We start from the raw sequence: 18,054 nt of genomic DNA on the forward strand, positions 1-18,054 counted from the left end.
TTGTTTCTCAGTTGAAATACAATATTAGTGTCCATTTGGGGGATATAGTGTATTTTTAAAGCCCAGGGTGTTTTCATGACGGTGTAGGATCCAAATTTATTTAGAACCTGTGTACACGTGACCGTGTATATCTTTTCTCCTCTTTTATACTTGTTTTTTTTTTTTAGACATCTTGTTCAGTCGTAAATTTATATCTGTTGAGTGAGTTATATTTGCCAAAGTTTAACATTTTCTGCTGTCTAACAACATATGATTATGCTTTACTATAAAGTAAATGCATTTTCTACATTAAAGGTCTCTCACCAGGACGTGACCTCTGATGCTGCCTTCAGGTACTTTTTTAAAGCTCACTTCACAAATAAAAAAAATAAAAATAAAGTGGTTGTTGGTTTAAGGACGATAATTATCGTGTACATTTTGAGTCACGCGGATGAATATGGGTTTTTAGTGAATTTATTGTAAAGTAAACATGCTACAGGAAAAAAGCACTGTTAACTCTTAATGTTACATCCTGTTTAATCGGGTGGTATAACTAAGATACTTTAGTCAAGTACTCTCCCATTCACACGGAAAGTTCATACCTTTTATCCATTTAAACGGAATTATTTTCGATATTCTGCAGATTAAAATGCTTAAGCCTCATTCAGTTTTTTTATTTTTATTATTATTTTTAATCGTCTAACACCAATTAGTTCTCCGAGTATTTTCCCTGCACTACCTGAACGCAGCACCGTTTCAGACGTCGTCGGCACAGCTGTCCCAACTTTTTTTTCTTTCTTTTTCCCGCGAGATTTTGCGCCGTTTAGCGAAGCGAGTGGGGTGAAATCTCGGGCGAGCGTGAGAACCCGCAGGGTGAGGAGGAACAAATAACGTGGAGACCTGAAAAGTGTGTGCACACATTGCAGCACTTCACAAGAAGGCAGCACGGTAACTTTAAACGACATCAGTTTCTCCGGGGACGAGAAACTTTTCGTTTAGCTCCACTTTTTTGCACTTTGGTAAAGTTGAGCTCTGCGCGGCTCGGAGTCCCTCACCTTGGAGCAGAAAGTCGGTCGGTGGTCGGTCCTGCAGGAATGTCGCGACCAGAGAAACACGATTTTTATCGAGAGGAGGTGAACAAGACGATATGGGAAGTCCCGGAGCGGTACCAGAGACTGACCCCGGTCGGATCCGGCGCCTACGGATCTGTCTGGTAAATCGCCTTCCTCCAAAAAGTTCAGTTAGGTGAAGTTAGCCTGACTTGTCCATTCATTTAGACGAGGCCTGCGCTTCACAAGCTAATGGCGAGCAAGGTGGAGCCGCGGTGTCTGTTTGAGCAAGAAAAGCCCAGAACCTGTTATCTTTGACGTGTTACCGAGTTGTAATTATTAAGTGCTAATAAATTCCTGGCTGTGAACTAAGTATAGAAAGTCTGATCCTCATGCACTGATCAGTGTCATGTTAAGAGTCACACAAGTGTTCTGGTCTCCTCAGGTTACTCCGACCACATTTGTTCTGGATAAAGACATTTAATGCGCATTGCACCGTTAGTGCAACAAATATAGCTGCTTGCTGCTAGGTAGGTTGTTTGAATTAACTCAATCCCTTCATATTGACGATGTGAGCACAGCTTCTGGATGTTTTTCTTATTAGGAGCACAAGTGGAAAGTTGAGATGTCCACTTCACTGATCTTGCATGGATAAAGAAAGTCAGAGTACTGTAATCTAAAACAATGAATAGACCAATAGATTGACTAGTTGGCTATTTTAAAAAAATCTATAATAATAATAAGTGCAAACAGTTTTCTGTTTAAGTCACTGTGATGTTAGTATCTTTTACTTTTGTGGCTAACTTTAAAATAATGACTGAAAATGATCAACAGCTGCTAAAACCTCCCAAGTTGGTTGCTATGAAAACCAGCTGCTATCTTCATGCAAATTTGATAGGCAGCCTCATCAAAACCTTAATGTTCTCTCAGTGTTGCCTTTCACTCTTGATAACTAGTTATATGTTAGGGAGCCCTGCAGTTAATGTTTGATACGTTATATACAAATCTGCAGCTCAGAGGTATTTGCATGCACAGCAGAGTGGAGATCTTGCCTCTTGAGGGTGGGTTTCCTCAATGTTGCCTAGCGGCAGTAAGGTCATCTTTGGCTGAATGGACCCTTTACATGGGTTTTTAATTAAATGGATTGTGCTGCTGATACGATCTGGGACACAACATAGTCAGTGGTACACTTCTTTTAGTGAGCAGATGTTTGTTTTGCAAATGGAAGAGGACAGCTGTGCTGTTGCCGGGCAATAGGATAATCTGTTGCTGGTCAGATTACTGTCAGCTCGCTGCTACTGCTGCACTGACTGTGATTGTTTTTATTATAACAGTGCGCTGGCTTATATTGTTAGCAGTTACGTGATGACTTCAAGTTTACTGTAGCCAGTAATTTGAAACTGAAACTGAACAGCATGTTCTAAACTGCGTGGCAATGACGCACACCTGAACCCTGCTGCAGGTTGGTGGCTTTATCAGAAGTCGACTCCCATATCATCATACCTAATAAATCTAACGAGTTAAGGAGCGTCTTTATCCAAGAAGCTTGCACAACTGAACACTGTTATGCGCAAATTGCTAAAGGACATAGTCTGTTTTAGATGTATTCATACCACTTAAAAACTACTCTTGTTTTGTTTAGGTGAGGGTGCTGCCTAGATAGTGTCTGCATTATGTAAGACAAAGGATGACTGCACTGTTTTGACTTCCTTCAATCAAACATGAGGTCTTTCTTATGAGGGAGCTGACGGGATGATTTAATATCTAATACAGCTGTATGTGGGATTTACATTCCTGCATGCTCTTGAAATGGGTAAAAGATCAGTGCAGCAGTGTATGTAGGGAAGAACAGTTAAGGTGACTCAAATATATACTGAGGAATTGAACCAGAGACTAGAAAGATGCTTTGAGCCCTCTGTTTCTTGCTATGACGATAATCCCTGTATCCATTTTTATTATTAGGTTGGCATTGCTTTAGGTGGTTTCTTTGTTAACCTTTAATATCGATTGATGTTGATGTGTCTGCGGGCACGCTGGTGTCCCCACAGCAGTCACACGAGGCCATCCACAAGCCGTGACTCTGTTTAGGTGAGCTAAGCAGGGGTGGGGTGGGTGTTGCTTTTGGGTCAGAGACAGTTGGTTTTCAGAGCGGGGGATGTACTGCTGCCAGGGCTGCTTGCAGTCTGCTGAGAGATGGCATTTTCTGCTGATGTCGTGCTTTCCCCCCAGCCTTCAGCAGCTCTTCCTGCACCTACTTTGGTTTTTTGAGAGCAAACTCAGACCCAGACTGAGCCACATGAAACGCTTCAGTTCCTCTGCCTGAAAAGGACGGGCTTGCTTTGATTAAAGCCACAGTCTTTCAGTGTTAAATAAATGCTGATCACTTGTTGGTTTTATGATCTAAATTGGTGTATGCTAAAAGTTAAGGTGTTTTCCCCAATGAGATTTAAGTTCACATGTATGCTTTTGACTTTTTTAAACAGCTCCGCCATTGACATGGAGACCGGTTTGAAGGTCGCTGTGAAGAAGCTCTCTCGGCCTTTTCAGTCCATCGTCCACGCCAAAAGAACCTACAGAGAGCTGCAGCTGCTTAAACATATGAAACATGAAAACGTGAGTGACTTGTCTCTCTTCAATTTGTTCCGCCTGTTGAGAACAAAGCCCTGCAGTGGTCTTTGCTCTTCAGTTTTGAGCTTAACAGTGTTTGTCTCATTCTTGCAGGTAATTGGCCTCTTAGATGTCTTCACCCCTGCCACCTCTCTGAAGGACTTCACCGACGTGTGAGTCGAATGTGCTTCTTTATGTTATCTTAAATTTAAAGTATCAGGGCTTTTTTGATGTGAAGCTCAGCAGCCTTGAGTTTCTCAGCAGCCCACAATCCCGACTGTTCCTGGAAAACACCCGGAGGCACGCCAGGAGACTGAAAACACTGACAAACATTCTTTAGACTCTCTGCTATGTTAGTTATTCACTCACTGGCTGTAGCCAGTCTCTTCATCACCAGCTTCCTTCCTTTTGTTTCCTGATTTCTGGTTTTGTGGAACATGTAGTACATGCCCTGGTTTACAGAAAAACAGGTAGTTATTGTTTGTTGATGTTAAAATCTCTTGGAAATTGGAAGTGAACAGCTTAGCAGGGACTCAGCATGCAGTTGTGCGTGCTGCCTTGCTTGTTATTGGTGGCGTGTCACTCTTTTTTTTTTTTTTTTTTTTTTTCTTCTTCTTTCTTTTTGTTCTTGACACTTACTCAAAGTTCAAACTGTAGCAGATTCCAGGGAGCACCTCATCCAAGAATCCGTCTCAAGTGAATGCTTAGAGTCACTCACTTATTTATGATTTCATACTGAAAATGTCCCTGTATTATTGACCCATCCTATTTACTTCATTATCTGAACCAAGCGATACTGGAAGCATTATCGCCGATATCTAAAATTCATGAAGGTCAGTGTGGCAGCAAACTGCACATCCTGGGAGCATACAGCGGGTAAAGTAAACATTGAAAACAACACCAGTTTTCTAAGTAAAGTCTGAAGGTGCTATTGACATGTCATTTCTCACCAGATGTTGGCAACAATCCACACATTCAAAGAAATCAAACCATAGATGTCCATAAATTCACTTATATGTAACAATAAGAAATGAACACATGAAGAAAAGGAGGTACAAAAAGCCATGGAAAGTCATGACACCGACTAAAATGTATCAGTAGTTAGAAAGCAATCCTGCTATTGGTGCAAATTAATATCAGCTTGTTCAGTCCCAAGTGATGGCCTAAGGTGTCACACCGTAAAACCAGTGAGCTCTCTCAAGACCTTTGCAACCTTACTGTTGTAAGACATGATGCCACCGATTACAGAAGACTTTCTGAAATACTGAAGGTTCCAGTGAGCATCATGTGTGGGGCTGTTTTTCAGCAATACATCACTGGCACGCTTCATATAAGGATCACTGGAAAAATGTAATGACACATTATTGATTATGAAGATGAAACGAGGGTGGATGTTTCATCGAGATAATGATCTCAAACATACAGCGAGAGAGAAAAAATTAAGCTGCTAGAACGGTAGCCAATCATCTGACCTGAATCCAATTGAAAGTCTGTGGAAAGAACTAAAGCCCAGAGTTCATTGAGGGGGCACACAGTGCCGTAATCACCAGCAAAGGCTTTTGCAAGAAATGTTAGATAAACTTCAGTAAGCATGTTTAATACATTTTCCCTGTGTCATTTTACATTATTACACGTAATTTATGGACATATATGGTTTGCATGGATAGGTTGTTGGTGAGATTTTCATGTCAATGGCACCTTTAGAGATAGGGCTGTTTGATATAACGATATATATCGGATGATGATATAAAAACGTCTATCGTTTCATTTTACGCTATGGTTTGTTTCGTGGTGTCGCAAAATAAACTGTTTACGGCAATATTTCTTCATCGTTTTGATGGTCACTGTAGTGGCTATATTAATTTCTTAAAGTTCTCTCTTTCTCTTATATTTTATATAACCACACTACGGACGGACAAGCGCCTGTTTTTATGCGTTGTGGTTAGCAACAACGATGGTAACAGCATCGCGTGTCCGCTTGTTTATGTTCCACATAAACCTTTCACAATAAAGCTCAAGATCCTGTTGACACTTTTCAAAATAAACTGAATCACGTGAAAGAGCAGATTATTTACGGATGAGAATTAAAAAAGAGCCGCCAGGTGCTAAAAAATAAACCTCAAACGTTAGAACAGGTTTTTCCCCGCAGCACGCCGTGTAATAAATACTCACAAAGAAAACGGCGGCCTTTACAACTTATGTCTAAAAATGTATCGTTTCATGCATCGGTTAAAACACTCGACTCCAGCTACATGACGCGCAGCTGGAAACACTTCCCGCAAGTCGAGCTGCCCGAGATTCACAGAATTTACAGAAAATGTTACATTTTTGTGGTTTATATCGTTATCGGGACGATAGAATTCTTATATCGGGATATGAGATTTTGGTCATATCGCACAGCCCTATTTAGAGATATATTTGGTGACACGTTTAATGTTTATTTTACCTACTTTATATAAACTCTTAACTTGGTTCTCGGCTGCATCACAAACCTCTAATTTGAGATTTGCTACCAATTACTTGAAAATGTTGGACATTTGCACTGGGCTCTCTATTACTGCTCTACTGGCTGAAGTAAGAAGCAGTAACAAATATGGAAATAAACTCTTCCACTTGTGCAAAGATAAGTTTGTTGGGCAGTCTGTCCTGGGATTTCCCCAGGAAATTATTTGGCTGAGACAGTAGGTCAGTCAGCTCTCTGTGGAGGTGAGTAATTGGAGGGTGACTAAGTCTAACTATGCAATAATCAAATGAATTAATTTATGTAGTTTTCTGTGAAAGTGTCTGTCCTCAGTTTTGTTAAAGGTTATGTGTTACTTTTGCATCAGCTCTTTAATAAAATTTTAAGTTCATATAACTAGAGTCCTAAACAACAGGGAGTCCTGCAACAGAGCCCTGATCTCAACATCAGTCAGTCTATCCAGGTTCATGTGAAGAAAGAGGAATAAATGAGACTTTTTCCTTGGAACACCAAACCTCCTTTGAAGAGTAGGGATGGGTATCGTTTAGGTTTTATCCGATACCGGTGCCAAACCGGTACTTTTGAAACGGTGCCGGTGCTTAAACGGTGCTCAAACCGGTGCTTAAAGAATGGAGAACACAAAATTGGTCCAAAAACCTCTCATGTTCAGCTGTTTTTTTTGTAAAAAGATAAGAATGTTAGCCTTTTCTGCAACTATGGGGCATATATGGTATCACTCTTGGCTGGAAGCAGTGCTTAAACAATGGAAAAAACACAAACTTTGTCCAAAAACCTCTCATGTTTAACTGTTTTCCACTTTTTCTTTGGTCATTTTAGCCTTTTTGGCCAGGGTGAAGGGAGCATCTGCCATCAAACAAGAAGACAGCCGCATGTAGCTATGATGATATTTGCTAGTTCACCTTACATGCATTAATGTAATAACGTGGTTAGCCTACTCAACGTAAATTACACACGGACAACATTAAGCTACTCACGCAGAGAAGAACGGCTGCTGCTGCCATCATCATCCGTCATCAATTCTGCTACACTGGCAGGGCTAGGGGCCAGGACTCTCCTCTTCGGGTTTTTGGGGGATGTTGCAAACTCCGCGTCCGATAACAGGCACCACACCCGCAGTAGATGTGCACGGTGTGAGGTCTCGCAGCAAGCTATTAAATACGGCGCATTTCTCGGCTTTAAAAAAAAAAAAACGCTATGCGTTGCCAGGTGTTTTATCGGATTTGAGGTGTTACCTCCTTTGACAGTATCACCTTAAAGCACTTGTTGCAGGCTGCTGAGTTTGCATATTTTGCTGTGAAGTACAGCCAGACTTTTGACCGCTTCGCCTTGGGCATTTTTAATCTGTAGCTCTGCTCTAAAAGAACATACGTACCTGGACCCGCCTACTATCCTCAGAAACGTAAAATGATTGGCTAGAATCTAAAGTGTATTACAGCTCAGGAAAAAAATAAAGCACCGAAATGTGCGCTGCTTTTCGGTCTGGTTACTACCGTTTTTGACAGAACCGGTGCCATCCCTATTGAAGAACATCATGTGATTTGAAGTGCTGTGAAACTTGCATGATGTTGTGTTTATAGTGCAACACACAAGCTAGATTTTTTTTATTTTTTATTTTTTATAATCATTTGGAGGTATATCACAGTTTTATTCATGTAATAATTTATAAGGATCATGCAGCCTGTGTTTGGTCTCAGGATAGAAGAAAATAACAACGCTGTGTTCAATATTTGATCTTAAGCTTCTCTGACAGCTCAGTCAGATCAGTTAACACAATTTAAATTCAGAGTGTGGAAAAGGCTTCTGATAGATGACTCAGGCTCATGCAGAGATTTGAAGTGTAGTGAATTTTCTCATTTTTCATCCATCATCTTCCCGAGTATCTCCCCCTCTCTGACGTATTGTGTCTGCACAACCTTTCGAAAGTTGATTAAATCTTTGTGCAATATTTTTCCTAAACTTTTTTCCCCCTCTATGATATCGGACATTTAAAATTGCAGCGGTACAGCAGTGCAGTGGTTAGCACTCTTACCTCACAGCTGGAAGGCTCTGAGTCTGAGCCTGTGGGTCGGCTGGGGCCTTCAGAGTGGAGTGTGACACTCAACACTTCCTGTGTTGCGGTTTTCCCAGTTCTTCAGTGTCCTCTCAGAGTCCAGAGAGTATTGGTAGTTTTTAAATTGATTACAGGGGGTAGATGCCATACCCTGCCTCTTGTAGGGATATGTTCCAGTCTCTGATGACCCATTTGGATAAGTGGTTAAGAAATTGGTTGGATCAATTGCAACAGACTGTATATAAAAGATGGGCGGAGCCAATATGACATCACTCATTGCTTTCTAAATTCTGCCTTTTGAAGCATCACTGCTGGTGTTTAGGCACCAGCGTGTTAAATTTGTTTTGAGCCAGAAGTGACCATATTTGGATGAGAAGGTCGAGTGCAGGGTTGCTAGCTAAGGCGTGTGCGCTTCTTTGCCACAGAACAGAGTGACTTTTAAACTTAACCAAAACCTAACAGGTGAAAGAAATGCCATAACAATCACTTTATAAGAATTGGTCCATTTACCATAAAGTTGCAATGAAGGGAGAAAACACTAGAGGGTAAAACTACTTTCTTATACTTGGCCATCATCAGGTTTTCAATGTATGTAAATTTGGAATTTTAATATTAAAGTCTTAAGGATTATATTTATTTATTATTTTTGTTTATTTTTTTGCTTTTTAAGTCTCCAGTGGCCCCTTTAAGAATTGCACGTTATTTATTTATTTTTATTGTTTTGTTAGCATTTATTTCTTAGCCCCAGAGGCTGTAGTTTGTGGTTTTCACTCATTAAAGTCCATTAGGTCTTAGTAGGTTTATGTAAAGATGATTCATGTCAGTGCAGCATCATTTCAAACCACATGTGCTCATCTCTGCTGCAGGCTTGCAGCTCGAAGTGTGACGCACTGAAATATGGAATAAACTGTTTGCAGTTGCATTGCTTCTTGGGTAATGTAGGCACCGGGCCTTTGAATGGGAAGACAAATGTATGACTAACAAAATAAGAGGGCCCACAATGCTAAACTGCTGAAGTAGACTCATTGAAACTGAACACTTTAATGACTTGCTGGAATTTTGGCTTCATACTTCGAGTGGCAGCATCTGTGTGCTGTTGTAATGGAGAGCTGTCCACTCAAGAAGCCCTGCCCTCCTCCCAGAAAAGCATAATGATATGGAGGACTCGAGGCAATGCAAGGTCACACATGTAGAGCACATGTAAAGCTGGACCCCTGTGGGAAGGAGAACAGGGGGTGAGTCAGTGGGCTGGCATGCTGGCTCTAGCCATGCTGCCCCTCTTTCTTTAGGAGAGAGGAGAAGAGAGGTCACTATTCATATTTTATATACATGGGTGTATCTATTCCCCCCCCCCCCAAGGCGAATGAACTTAGGCGAGTGTCTGTGTCCTTATGTCTGCAGCTGAGAACAAGTTCAAGCACAACCAGATGCTATTTTAAGCCCTCGTTCTCTGTACTGTGTGAGAATAGAAGAGTATTCATGAAACGGGTATTTGTTGTGCAGCAGACTGATGAAGCAGCACGTGGCTCTGTGAGTTTTGGCTCCAAAAGTGCCAGTCTAGCATCCCGCTGCAGACTCCTTCCATAAGTGCTGTTTGGGCATTTTAAACAGCTTTGGGATTAGATTTGAATTATCCACTGATGCAGTACTATTAAGCCCATTTATCTGGGGTGTGTTGTTAAATGACATTCCATTTGTGAAGGGCTTGGCCTTTCGGTGCCTCTCGAGAGACGTGAGAGTGAAAAGAAGTAGCAGCTAAACCGGTTTAAGCTCACATAGCCATATGGGGAAATTAGGCACAGGCTGCAAACAGCTCTGAAATTATTAGTTTGGAAGTGCAAATACATTTTATGACATTAGTATTTTTTTTCTTTCTTTTTTTTAATGATGTGAGAAACACTGGCATGGCTTCTGACACTTGTCTGTTTAAGCTGGGACAACAATCTTTTCTGCTTTGGCAGGTATCTCGTGACTCATCTAATGGGGGCAGATCTCAACAACATAGTCAAATGTCAAAAGCTCACCGATGACCACGTGCAGTTTCTCATATACCAGATCCTCCGAGGATTAAAGGTGAGCTTAAAGGAATGATTGAAGTTGTGGAAAATGTGCTTATTTCCTTCCTTTTCTTGAACAAGATAAAGATTGATGCCACCCTCATATCTGGTCAGCTTAGCAAATGCTAGAGTCCTAAGTGTCTGCTAGCTAACCTGGGCAAGGAAAATGTATTCGTATAGCACTTTTCACAGACAAAAATCAGAAAGTGCTTCATAATAAATGCAACTCTCCCTTTCCTGTCCTTAGTGGTCGGACTGTGTTGGAGATTCTAGTGAAATCTCTTCAGGTTTGCTGTGGTTTAGAGCAGGGGTGTCAAACGTATGGCCCGTGGACAATTGTATCTGGCCTGTGAGATAATTTCATATGTCAGTTATTAATGGCCGGGTTGTATGTAGCAGCCTAATCTTCAGCCCTGCTGAGAATCCATGCAGGCAGGGATGGGACTTTAATTTGATGGGCACACCATGTGGCCAAATACATGCAAAGACAGACTGGGATCATACCATTATTGAAAGAAGGAAGGGGGGCAGACGTTCCAAGACGACAAGTGTAGTGGTACAGGCCAGGTAACCAGAGAGACGGGGCAACCGGATTTTAATGCAAGCGTGTTGGGGAAAAGTGATGAAATGAACGAAAATGGATAAAATGAGCAGCACCTGGCTGCATTTCAGTGATATTGAAGATTACAAAGCTTAGCACAGAGCCATGGCTCAGTGTCCGAGTGTCTGACAGGCCTGAATGTTAAGAAGTTTGATCTGCTGCTTGCCACAAACAGCCTCAAGCAGAAATTTTGGACTTTTAACTATATTTTCGTAGGTTTTACAGCTTTTCCTACTGATAAAAACTTCCCTTATTGTCATTCACACTACGCAAAGTAATTAAGCAATAAACATTTAACCTGTTGAACCCCATCGGGGGGAGAACATCTGGTTTAACGGGATGTACCGCCAGATCTGTTATTTAAACACAGACACCTATGGCATTCACAGAAAAGTCAGAATGTCAGCAAAAAGCCCACAAAACCATTTCAACAACCACCTAATGGCTAAAACAACAAATGATTAAAAAACAGGTCAACAGATTCTGCAAAAACAGGTAAACACAAAGCGCAGAGCCCCCCTTCTGTTTACTGAAAGTCACCATCTCTCAGTTTTGTCTCTCTTTGACCAAAACTCACTGAACCAGAAGCAAAAGATGACGTTTGAAACACATTGTAATGAATTCCCTCTTACCTCTGCTGTGATAAAATCCCACTTCCTGCACAGCTTTGTCTCTCTGTGTGTTTAAAGACCGCTTTCTCATCAAAAATCTTCTTTTTTTTAATGTCTTATTCGCTTGGTCACCAGTCTACCATTGTGTACAGTGTTGTCGGCCGCCAAGGTTAGAATCACTCCTGAGTTCCACCTGTGTGTACTTTCAGTGATGAGGATTTTACTTATTGTCTTAACTGTGTTCAGTTACAAATCATGTTTACACAAGCTTCACTGCTCTTGTTACAGTAAAAACTAAATTGGCAGATAGCGTCACAGATAAGTTATTATCTGTAATAATAGTTAGTTTAGGTAAACAACAAGTTCTTTCTGGCATTCAGGCGGTGCTTATACACTACACCTGTTCTGAGGAACGCAGGTTTTTTTAACACTCTTTTAATTTGTGAGGGAAAGGATTTCACCTTTGAACTGAGATGTGTTTGTGAATCTGCTTTGGTCCGAGTGGCGTAAATTTTGTCTTCAGACCGATCTGTTTTGTGACTGCATGACAAAGCACCAACTACAGCTGCACCACAGGTGGCAGAGGTTCAAGAAGTATAACAGGGATGGTGACTCGGCTCTTGTATCTACAGCTGTCCGTGTCCACAACAGAGTGTAATCAAGGCCTTAGCTGCCCTCCATGTTTCCATTCTCTACTGTAGGCAAAGATGACCTTCTCCTAGCGCCATATATTTAATGTACAGATATGAGAGTGGTATCATTATATTATCTACCTCTAAGCAAAGAGTTCCTTCGGTGATACTTATCTAATGTTTTTACATCGTGTCCTGTATCTCCTGATGTGTTTTGTTGTGTTAAATCAGTCCATCTGTAAACACATGATGTAATCTGACACGTCTGCTCCCGTCTCTCTGCAGTATATTCACTCAGCAGGCATCATCCATCGAGTAAGTGCTGTTTCATTTTATAGTAACTTTTGTCATACAATCGTTGAACAGGAGGGCATGAAGTGTCCTGGGGTTTGTGACTTCTTTCACTTTGCAGAGTCAGACTTGTTAATCCTGTGAAAAGAAAGGAAGTCATAACGCTTTGACTTTAGATTTAATTTTTAATGATGTAAGACTCATCTTTTAACAAAGGAAAGAACAGATTTACTTCATCTTACCATCTTGGTTTAAATTACCACAGGATTTAAAACCAAGTAACCTTGCAGTGAATGAAGACTGTGAGCTGAAGGTCAGTGAAGCGCTGCTTTTATTTGAAACATCAGTTTATCTCAAAACTGCCTACAAATGTAAATGATTTGTTTGTTTGTTTTAAGTCTTCCTTTTTTTTGCATTTAAATTGTTGTCAGATTTTGGACTTTGGTCTGGCACGACACACCGACGATGAGATGACCGGCTACGTGGCGACCCGCTGGTACCGTGCCCCAGAGATCATGTTGAACTGGATGCATTACAACATGACAGGTAGACGGCATAAAGAAGCTCCCCTCTGTGATCCGTCTGTAAATAGAAGAGTGTTCTGGGTATAATGTCTGTGTCCTTCTGTGTTTCAGTGGATATTTGGTCTGTGGGATGTATAATGGCAGAACTTCTCACTGGACGTGCTCTGTTTCCCGGCACTGACCGTATCCTTTTCATTTGACAGTTCGCTGTGCACACCATGAACTCCTGCAGCTGACAAACAATTTACATAACAAATTAAACTGATCCAACACACACTGATGATGGCGTAGAGGCGCGCTGATTTGTCTGCAATAAATCTGCAATACTGCTTTTCTCCGTCCTCACACGGAAAGCCGCCTTTTCCTTTCAACACGACTCTGCCTGAGGCGTTTTCTCATGAAGAGCGATCACACATTTTTCTCACGTGACACATGCACCTCTGAGTAATTTTTCCACTTTGGCACTATGACTCTTTCTATATTTTAAGTGTGTATCTTTGGCTCAGGTACACTTTCACTCTGTCTTTCCTTGCACCACCCCGTTTCTTTCTCTCTTTTCTTTTGCCAGTATTTGGTAGCTAACTGCTGAGCTTGTAAGCAAGCGCTCCACTAGGCTGCCCACCGCCTCCAATCATTTTCTATTAAAAGCACCCAATATAAATTAATTCAATGTCTTCCACAGGAAACATCTCAGATTCATTTTTTCCCTCCTCCTGTGTGTGAAATGTAAAGATGATGGGATTGATTATTACATAGCTTCAAAGGAGCTCAGATTACAGATGTTCCCATGTGCGGCGTCTGGTCTTCCTTTACCGTGTGCTGGTAGATATTGATCAGTTGAAGTTAATCATGCTGCTCGTCGGAAAACCAGGTCCAGAGCTCTTGAAGAAAATCTCTTCAGAGTCTGTGAGTTCACAAAGCTGTGCAAGTTTTTTTTTCTTTTTTCTCCCCTCTCTCTAACCGTATTTCTACTCTAAACTCTGCACTCTAGTGTGGTTCAGCTGGAAATATCTGCTTTGTAATGACAGCATGTTTTTCACCCTCTAGCCTTGTGGGTGTGCTTTGCTTCCTCTGAAGAGCATTAAGCAGTGTTTGCTGTGAGATCATTGTTACACAGGTGATTTCATCTTTCACTGTGTGCCTGTAATGAGAAGTGTTGTCATGTGTCTTTCCTCTAATTCTGAGGATACTTAAGCTTTAGTTTTGTTTTTTTCTGGGCTCAAAGCTTGGAGACTCGTGACCTGGAGTTTAGCCCCAGACACAGCTTCTTAACTAACTCTGCTCTGTCACTATACTCCCCTTGACACAAACTTCAAAGATATAAACCAGCTTCAGCACATACTACGTCTGACAGGGACGCCCCCAGCAACTCTAATGAACAGGATGCCCAGCTATGAGGTGAGGAGGATACAGAGGTACTTTCTTGAGAGCGGACTAGCAGCGGGAGGACAGTCAGACTTTCCTCAGAATTTGTGCTTATGTTGATGGTTTCCACACTAACACATCCTAAAATAGAACAAAAGCAACAAGAAGCACTCAGAGCGCAAACCTCCGCCAAGACAGCTCACTCCCTAAACATTATTTATGTGCATGTAGTACATGTGTAGCATTCACTTCATTGTTTTACAAAAATCCATGAATATGCATGAATAACTTGAGCTTCTTATATAATAATATTCTACAGTATATTTCCAACTATCTAGGCAGCTCGTTCTCCTTCTCTTGGCAACACTTTCTTTAAAAATAAAACACATTTTAGGCTCAACTTTTAAGAAAGGTAGATATAAAAATGAGGTCAGAGGTCAAATGTGACATATTTGGATGCAAACTATTATGTTGCTATTTAGAATTCCAGTATACCAGTATCTCTTCTTAAATGTTGCCAATACAAAGGTAGTGGAATTTGAATCATAGTTTTAAAGATAAAAGATATTTTACTTGACCTCGAAGAAGAGGTCAGAGATCCAAAGTAATGTGATATTTTGAACCCTCATTATCATTGTATTGACAACATATAGGCATATAAACAGTGGCAGTAAGCTATATATTATCACTTTAGCCTTCAGATCAATCTGTTGAACTTGAAGCAGAGGTTAGAGGTCAAATATGACATGATATTTTAAGTCTTTATACAGTACTTTTACCACACTTGTAAGAATTATAAGTTATGAGACTTTTTTCAATAAATAATGAAGATGACCTTGAAGACCTTGGTGGATGTAAACTTTTCGATCTATCATGTTTACAGACAGAATGACACGCCCATAAACGCTACCAATAAGATAACCGCCATGGCGGAGGTATTAATATTCGAAGCCACATTTTAAAAAGAGCTTCAAGGTTTAAGGAAAACTCAAACTCCTTTTGAGGCAATTGGGGCGCAAGGAGGAACTAGACCTCTTGGGGCAAAAAGCTCGTATTAAACACAGAATTTTACCGTTTCAGTCACTCCTGTGTCGTGTGACATGCTTGCTGGACGTGGTTATAACAGTGATTTGCAAAAAGCACCTTGAGTTGGATTTAAAAAAAGTGCACTTCTCGATTTAAATGTTAAGGTTACTAACAGCATTTTGATGTTCAGTGTTTTTTCTTTTTGTTTCCCCCTTAGAAAGGTGCCATCTTCTTCCACCATAACACTTTTATTTTCAAACCACACGTTGAATTACATGAGAGGTTTATTATGAAGAGTATTATGATTGTAATACTTTTTTTAGTCTTCGCTTCCCTAATAGACAAAGACAACAGTCCTTTCTTTTTACAGGATACTTGGTTTATTTTTATTTTTTTTACTTTATTATAATTATTAAAAAATATTTATTAAAAGCCATTATAAGAATTGGATATTAGAAACAAGGTTTGCAGTGTAAACACTTGCACTCATAGGCACTAATGTGTTTTTGACTGCATGTGTCTCACTTCAGGCAAAGAGTCGAACTCTGTAGCAATACATAATACAAGCTCAAGTTCCTCAATAATAACTCTTCATAAATCTAGTTTTAAAGATGCTTTAATTATCACAAGAGGAACTTGTTGACTGTAAACTGCACTCATCAGGAAACGCAGCACAGATGTGGATAGATCGAAAAGCCGAACAGGTTGGAAAAAGTTCAGTGAAATAATGTGTCACGACATGTTGCTGTTGGTAGGAACTCATGTTTGGTTTACTCTGTTGATGTGTCTTCACAGGCCAGAAACTACATCAGCTCCTTGCCACACATGCCCAAGAGGAGCTTTGCTGATGTATTTATTGGCGCCAACCCACTCGGTAATGCCAAAGAAAATCTGGTTTTTCCCTATGATTTACAAAGTTTACATAAAGAAACAATGGGATTGAGTGTGATTCAGTCACGTTTACATGCGGATGTGTTTTTAAGCTGTGGATCTTCTGGAGAGAATGCTGGTTCTGGATACGGATAAGAGGATAACGGCAGCTGAAGCTCTGGCCCACCCCTACTTCGGTCAATACCACGATCCAGACGACGAGCCTGAAGCAGAGCCTTATGACCAGAGCTTCGAGAGCCGGGAGCTGCAGATCGATGAGTGGAAACGTACGTCTTCTCGCGCTAAAAGTGACAGCATGCTGATGTATTCCTCGGTAAAGAAACAAATCATCTTCTCCTTTTTTGCAGGATTAACCTTTGAGGAGGTGTGCAGTTTCCAGCCACCTAGCTTTGATGATGAGGATGACACAGAGTAATGAGACGCGCCACCAGTTCAACCCAAGCTTTTGACTACATAACTTATGCTTTAAAGTCTCAGACACACACCAGCCCTTATTAGTCTATTAATTGAGAAAACATAACCAGAAAACATAAGAAAAAAGTTATTATTCTTATTTATGACTTAATGTTGGTCAGTTGCTGGAAAACGTCCCTTCTCGCCAACAACTAAAATAGTTTTCTATTTAATATTTAGACTTTATTTCGACTCCTCACTGTGACGCTGAGATGCTGAAACACTTTGACCTATTGCTGTGCTAGTTTTTGTTTTTTGATTAATTTATGGATGAGCATTTTTCTGTTAGTTGAAAAAGGAGTTTGCTGGTGAACCACTTCCAAGCAGTTGCCCCCGATTCTTGAATTTCTGTGACAGAAGTACATTTCTGTGTTTTTAGGTACAATTGGGACAATGTGCCTTCTCTGTGCAGTCACTGAACTTTAATGCTCACCAACTAGATTTCTCACATTTTACTGTTCAATTTGATTAATGTAGTTAGATGAAATCTGAGCCTTTTCCTATATAGGGTTTTATTATTTTTTTCACCAAGGCCCATAAATATGAAGAGAAATCTGCATAGTACATGCTTTGCTCAAATTGTGTAAATATATATGTTCCATGTTTTTTAAAATTTCACACGTTTTGAAGCAATCACTGTTAGCATGTACGTCAAGACATTGTGTGTGTCCGCTAGTGTGTTGTTGGTTTATATGAATTTCAGTGTCGTGCCATAGCTTTTAATAAAAATGCAGCTTAAATGTGTAAAAGGAGGGATTTGTATTTATACTTTGTGGAGCTGGTATTTATAAGCAATCGAAGGATCCCTTGAGCTATTTTCAATTTTGCAGAGTAACTACTGCTTTAAGTCCTTTGTTTAACAAAATAAAGACTTATTTCTAAGAGATTATGTTTTGTTTTTAATTTTTTATCCTTATTTCCAAGCCAATCACTTATCTCTAACTATGATGCCATACCGTGATTCATGGACTTGTGGAATCACCTTTAGCAGCAGTAAATTGAAGTAATAGTTTTGTGTGATTACCAGCCTCTCACATCATTGAGGAGGAATTTGCGTCAGTTCGTTGAGGTTTGTGGGTATTCATTTACGCACAGCCCTTTTACGGACCCACCACAGCATATCAGTTAGGGCTGGACCATTGCAACAACTTAAGCCATTCTTTTGTAGATTTGCTGCTATGCTTGAGATCAGTCTAGTATTGCATGAGGCAAACTTTGGCTGTCAGACAGACAGCCTCACATTTATCTCTAGAATATATATATATATATATATATACACACACAGAAATTCATGGTCACCTCAATGACTGCAAGGTATCCATGTGCTGTGGATGCAACACAAACCCAAATCACCACTTGCCCACCACCGTGCTGGTAGAATTATGGCTTGCTCTGTATTATGTCCCTATTATGTTGGTTTGTAAATTAAACATTGA

General features: G+C 40.4%; 1 protein-coding gene across 2 annotated transcripts; it reads left to right on the top strand.

The window, feature by feature from the left end:
• The first annotated feature begins 804 nt into the window (after positions 1-804).
• mapk14a (mitogen-activated protein kinase 14a) lies at positions 805-17,502 on the top strand. 2 transcript variants are annotated; one of them, XM_084916832.1, is made up of 12 exons: positions 805-1,192; positions 3,512-3,641; positions 3,750-3,808; positions 10,129-10,240; positions 12,354-12,383; positions 12,625-12,672; positions 12,791-12,905; positions 12,995-13,066; positions 13,710-13,789; positions 16,070-16,148; positions 16,258-16,431; positions 16,513-17,502. In XM_084916832.1, the coding sequence occupies exons 1-12, from the start codon at positions 1,074-1,076 to the stop codon at positions 16,578-16,580; spliced, it is 1,086 nt and encodes a 361-aa protein (XP_084772958.1). In that variant the 5' UTR covers positions 805-1,073; the 3' UTR covers positions 16,581-17,502. The 2 variants fall into 2 exon arrangements, with proteins under 2 accessions (XP_084772958.1, XP_084772957.1); XM_084916831.1 differs by lacking the exon at positions 13,710-13,789 and adding an exon at positions 14,202-14,281 and having other exon boundaries at positions 806-1,192.
• Positions 17,503-18,054: the final 552 nt, after the last annotated feature.

The sequence above is a fragment of the Perissodus microlepis genome, chromosome 20, assembly GCF_051167445.1.
Source record: "Perissodus microlepis isolate ML-2025 ecotype Zambia chromosome 20, ASM5116744v1, whole genome shotgun sequence".
In the NCBI taxonomy this organism is placed as follows: Eukaryota; Metazoa; Chordata; class Actinopteri; order Cichliformes; family Cichlidae; genus Perissodus; species Perissodus microlepis.